This window comes from Condylura cristata, unplaced genomic scaffold, assembly GCF_000260355.1.
Source record: "Condylura cristata isolate star-nosed mole 26May11 unplaced genomic scaffold, ConCri1.0 scaffold00034, whole genome shotgun sequence".
NCBI classification, from domain to species: domain Eukaryota; kingdom Metazoa; phylum Chordata; class Mammalia; order Eulipotyphla; family Talpidae; genus Condylura; species Condylura cristata.
In genome coordinates, this window is record NW_004567135.1 from 5,532,850 (window position 1) to 5,538,522 (window position 5,673).

The 5,673-nt window shown below is 54.5% G+C and overlaps 1 protein-coding gene across 1 annotated transcript in view; it reads left to right on the forward strand.

Annotated features, from left to right (window-relative positions):
• The first annotated feature begins 1,167 nt into the window (after nt 1-1,167).
• KRT1 (keratin 1, type II) overlaps nt 1,168-5,673 on the forward strand; it is a 5,348-nt gene continuing 842 nt past the window's right edge. Inside the window, exons 1-9 of the mRNA XM_012732304.1 lie at nt 1,168-1,803; nt 2,795-3,009; nt 3,339-3,399; nt 3,759-3,854; nt 4,012-4,176; nt 4,278-4,403; nt 4,851-5,071; nt 5,454-5,488; nt 5,595-5,669. Of these exons, the coding sequence (XP_012587758.1) occupies nt 1,168-1,803; nt 2,795-3,009; nt 3,339-3,399; nt 3,759-3,854; nt 4,012-4,176; nt 4,278-4,403; nt 4,851-5,071; nt 5,454-5,488; nt 5,595-5,669 (1,630 nt within the window). The remainder of the gene's footprint in view (nt 1,804-2,794; nt 3,010-3,338; nt 3,400-3,758; nt 3,855-4,011; nt 4,177-4,277; nt 4,404-4,850; nt 5,072-5,453; nt 5,489-5,594; nt 5,670-5,673) is intronic.

Below are 5,673 nucleotides of genomic sequence, written 5' to 3' on the forward strand. Positions count from 1 at the left end.
AAAAAATAAAGAAAAAAGAAAAATCAGAAGTCATTCCTTAATAAGGAGCAGTATAAGAATAACTCCAAATAAGAAAATAAAAGGGTACAAGCACAGCTCTGACCTCCAAGTTGTGAAAATTTAGCAAGTGAATACGTAGAAAAGATATGCTTGGTAGTGGGCAGTCTTCGATACAAATTAGTTGTTATTGCTATTTTGTCTGTCAGCCACAGATAATTTTAACTTCTCAGATCAGGTTTCCCAGGCTCCTGGCTTGGCCCTTCCTTAGAGATCCACATCATGCCTCCACGAGTTGGTTCTAAGGCTTGAGCCATCTGTTAAATCTACCTCCTGCTTTACAGGACATAGGAAACAACTCCTATCTGCTCATCTCACTGCTGCATCTGTTTATCAACCGCCACTCGCACGTCACCTGTTAGCACCTGCTTTCTGGTGCCGGTGCCTCTCCCTCCTGCCCTGGTCTGTCTTTGTGGAAAGGTATATCTGGAAAACTTAGAAAAGAACTTCCCTCCCGGGGCCTTCAGAACACCTGCCCATCCATCCCTTTTTGACCATAGCTTCTCTTTTCGTTTATAAAGCTTACATTGCTACAAATGACTTTAACATTTTTACTTTTCAAAGCCCCCACTCTGGCCGGTGATAGCGTGGCGAGCTCTGGGGTTTTGAGGACAGACCTCAGAAACAGGTGAGGGAGTTCCTTCTGAAATTCCAGAGTGGGTCACTGCACCTGCCAAGCCCGAGGGGAAGTGCCTGGGAGCTTACGAGTGCAAAGCCAGAACGGGAACAGAGAGATCTCTCTAGGATAGGAGGTTATGAAATCCATCTAGAAGCACCAGGTGACAGATGTGGGGTCCTATTTTCCAAAGTCGCAAGGACTGGAAGAGAGATCGTACCTGATAAAAGGATTACCACACAGATGATCTTGCCTGCGCAGCAATTTCGAGAGCCATCCTGGGAGCTAGGTGTGTAGTGTTGATTCGTATTGTTGAGGCTCGTAAAAATCTTGTATGGCTGCAGGCAAGCCAAACCCTCGGAGGCACCACGTCCCGCTGACAGAGGACCAAGCCCAAGGGACTCCGTGTATATAAGGCGAGGACGCTGTGCTCGGGTCAGAGGAGTACCAGCTCCTTTCTTTTCTCGACCTCGCTGCATCCTCTCCCCATCAACATGAGTCGGCAGCTCAGTTCTAGGTCTGGGTATCGGTGCGGAGGCGGCTTCAGCTCTGGCTCTGCCGGGATGGTCAATGTCCAGCGCAGGGCCACTACCTGCACCATGCGCCGCAGCGGCGGCGGCGGCGGCGGCGGCGGCGGCGGGCGGTTTTCCGGAGGAGCGTGCGGCGGGGGTGCAGGCGGCAGCTTAGGAAGTCGCAGTCTTGTGAACCTTGGCGGCACGAAAAGCATCTCCATGAGTGTGGCCAGAGGAGGCGGACACGGCAGCTTTGGCGGCGGGGGTGGCAGCTTTGGGGGTGGCAGTTTTGGAGGGAGCTTTGGTGGTGGCGGCCGTGGCGGCTTCGGCGGCGGCAGCTTCGGCGGCGGCAGCTTCGGCGGCGGCAGCTTCGGCGGCGGCAGCTTCGGCGGCGGAGGTATCGGCGGAGGTATGGGCGGAGGTAGTTTTGGCAGCGGTGGAATGGGGGGTGGATATGGGCCTGTCTGTCCTCCTGGTGGCATCCAGGAGGTCACCATTAACCAGAGCCTGCTGCAACCCCTCAACGTGGAGATCGACCCCGAAATCCAGAAAGTAAAGTCTCAAGAAAGGGAGCAAATCAAGTCGCTCAACAACCAATTTGCCTCCTTCATCGATAAGGTAAGTTCACCTGCTTGGTGCAGCGGGAGAGCTGCTCGCGTCTGCCTGGGACGCACCTGGGTTGGAGCCTCCAGTGTCCGTGGGTGACAGGTGGCCTTCAGGACTGTCGTGCAGGTGGTGAGGGAGAAGTGTGCTCGTGAATGAAAGCTCATGGCTGGCTCTTCTGGACAAATGGGGCCCACACGAATGTGGCTCAGTGTGACATCAACTTGAAGTGGTTTTTTAAAAGTTCGGTCCTGGAGTTGAATTGGGGCACGTATCTATTGAATGGAGACGATAGAAATGGGACTAACTCAGCCTTCAAGGGTGCCCTGAGAGTCCTGCGGTCTTCCTAACCATGAAAGGGAGCTGAGTGGGGCCAGAGCACACTGTGAGGCCACAGCAAAGTGTATGTCACAGGCCAGTGCCAAGCAGCTTCTGCAGTCAGATGGGGAGCTCTGCCCTCTGCAAATGGTGCCTTGGTGCCAGGGCAAGCTGGGGTTTATCTATATTTATGTTTTCAATGATCTGTTCTGGAAAATTATCTACACTATTTTTCCCTTTCTGCTCAATCATCAATAATGTCAACTCCTTAAGTCTGGAATTCAGTTTTGGATGTTCCCAGCATCTTTTGACTATGGGTTGGCTCAGGGGTACAAACCAGTGCTTATGGTAATTGACCCAAGGCAAAACTGGGGGGGGGGGGAAATCTCAGCGTCATGGCTCTGTGTGCAGGGGGACTGCCATCATCTGACATGTGCCCGGCCAGTTGGTGTTTGTGTAGCTACTTCCGTGTGACGTTGCAGCTGAAATAGGGTCACTGTTCTAGGAGAAATGAAAACTCCAGACTAACTGTGAGTCGGATTTTATCATGAAGATGATGCCAATTTGCTCATCTTCTTCCTGGTTCTCAGAATGTCATCGTCAGGAAAACAGGAAATGAAGCTCCTTTTCCAGGGAGGTCGTAGGGCTCCGTTCCTGCACCAGGGGTGACAGGGTCTTGCACTCGCAGGTGCGGTTCCTGGAGCAGCAGAACCAGGTGCTGCAAACGAAGTGGGAGCTGCTGCAGCAGGTGGACACCTCGACGAAGACCCAGGGCCTGGACCCCTACTTCGAGGCCTACATAAGCAACCTCAGAAATATGACAGACCAGCTGAAAAGAGAACAGACTACCATGGACACAGAACTGAAGAACATGCAAGATCTGGTAGAAGATTACCGGAACAAGTAAGCAAAATGGACTGGGCAATTCTTGACTTTCTGTACTAAGGTTTTTTCAGAAAGTGACAAGCTAAGTCTGTGAACACTGTGGAGGAGTGAGTGGTTTTTTTTTTTTTAAATCTTGAGTCAGAGGCAAATCAATTATTAGGTGCATTTAGAACTATTTATCTTCCCAGGCGGTAGACACAGTGTAGTGGTTTCATTGCTCAGAGCAGAGGGGTCAGTGTGTCCCAGGCCAGTCAGGGCAGAGCAGTGACGGGCACGGCTTTGTCTAGAAGCTGAACTTCAGGTCTCACCTTCTCTCAGCCATCTAACCGCTTATGTCTTTCTTACAGGTATGAGGAAGAAATCAACAAGCGGACAAACGCAGAGAATGAATTTGTGACCATCAAGAAGGTGAGCAAATTTGATAACACGGGCCTCATGCCTGAAATAAGTAGTCCAAGAGAGCATCCTTGCACTAAGAGGAAAGTCAGGATGCGGAGAAGCAGGGAGGGACCTGAAGAATAGAGTTTTCTGCACATGTTCGCAAACTAGGGTTTATCCAGGTTCTCTGCCTCAGATTTCTCATGCAGTTGGGGGGAGGCAAGTTCCAGGCAATTCAGGCAAGGCCCCTGTGCTCCTGATACTCAGGGGTGGGGTAACCTAGGGATTGCCAGCCACCTGGGACCCAAGCAGGTCTTCTACCCTTCCCAATGGGTGAGAGGGACTTGCCCTGCAAGGCTAGGACTTCATGATGGCCACTGTTTCTCCAGGATGTGGATGCTGCTTATATGACCAAGGTGGACCTTCAGGCCAAAGTCGACACCTTGCGCCAGGAAATCGAGTTCTACACAGTACTCTATCAAGCGGTAAGTGCTCTAGTTTCAACCAAGTTTACCCACATAGCCTGTAAGCCCACCGCTACCCAGAACAAAGACACCGCCTTCCCCCGATCTCCTGACCCTTCTCCCTGCCTTGTTTTCTGTCTTCACACTGCGAGAGTCGCTGAGCTATGCTACATTGTAGGAGCTGGCACAAGTGCAGACGCACATCAGTGAGACCAGTGTCATCCTGTCCATGGACAACAACCGCAGTCTGGACCTGGACAGCATCATCGCCGAGGTCAAGAGCCAGTATGAAGAGATCGCCCAGAGGAGCAAGGCCGAGGCTGAGGCCCTGTACCACAGCAAGGTGACTGGGCTGGAGTCTGACCAGAGTGTGCCGTGTCTTTGTCTTGCTGTCCCGGGCTTCCCCTCATACCTGCTCCCCTTCACTTGACCCTCCCTCTGCAGTATGAAGAGCTCCAGATGACTGCTGGTCAGCACGGGGACACTCTCAAAACTTCGAAGATGGAGATTTCAGAGCTTAATCGCATGATCCAGAGACTTCGATCTGAGATTGACAGCATCAAGAAGCAGGTGCTTGCTTCCTCTTTCTACCGGTCAGCAACGTGGGATGGGGAGGGCCCATGGCCCACACCAGGGTGCTGGTGACTGTGTTGCTGGCCAGGATTCAGCCCTCACGCTGGGCTATACTTAGGGTAACTTGGGAAAATGACCCAGGAGACAAACAGATGTATGGTCATGAGTGATCAAACCTCCCACTTACGAGCTGGGGAGTGAGAGGCAAGGCAGCCGGTACTTGCAGGCATCAGCTTTCAGAAGAATGCTGGGGTCTCGCCTCGGCACAGGTAGTTGCTGTGTCACCTGTGGGGGCGTTTAAGGCAGGGGCATGCCGGGGACCATTGAAGTACCCATGGTTCAGTGGGACCCTGAGTACTGGCTTCGCTGGGATGAAGAAGTCAGTTTGAGAAGAGAAGGATGAGACAAGACGAGTGTGTAAGGTGCTGGGCTCTCCTGTGGCAGATCTCGGGGGTGCAGCAATCCATCACCGACGCCGAGCAGCGGGGTGAGAACGCCCTCAAGGACGCCCAGGGCAAGCTGAACGAGCTGGAGGACGCCCTGCAGAAGGCCAAGGAGGACATGACCCGGCTGCTGCGTGACTACCAGGAGCTCATGAACACCAAGCTGGCCCTGGACATGGAGATCGCCACCTACAGGCAGCTGCTGGAGGGCGAGGAGATCCGGTGAGGAGGGGCCCTGGACAGTCTGGCCTCTGAAGTGTTCCCTCTCCTGCAAAACTGCTGTGGGGAGGACCAGCCAATGGCTACTGTCCAGGCGTGGGGAAGGACAGGCACCTGCTCACCCCTTGGCGATGGCGTGATTGCATCTTCCTCGGGTGGGTGCGGGGCCCTCTGCCTGGGGCGGCCCCCAGGAGCCCCAGACTGTCTGCGTTGAGGCCTTCTCTCCCTGTGGGCACTCATGCTGAGAACACGACAGGCCCGGGAGGCCAGAGGGGCTTGGAGCAGGTTTTTGATCCAAAGGGCCTGGAGGGTTGCGCTGGGGTCGGCGACTGGCCCAGAGGCGCTGGGGCTGCAGGGCGGCAGGACTCACGCTTCTCCCCCGCAGGATGTCCGGAGAGTGCGTCCCCAACGTGAGCGTGTGTAAGTGCCAGCTGCCCCCCACCCCCGGGGGTGGCCGCGGGGGCTGGGAAGGGACCAGGGCTGGGAGCTGGCTGCCCTGAACTGAGCATCCTCGTCCGTCCGGCAGCGGTGAGCACCAGCCACAGTAGCGTCAGCGGAGGCGGTGGCCGAGGCGGCGGCGGCGGCTACGGCTCGGGCTCCGGCTC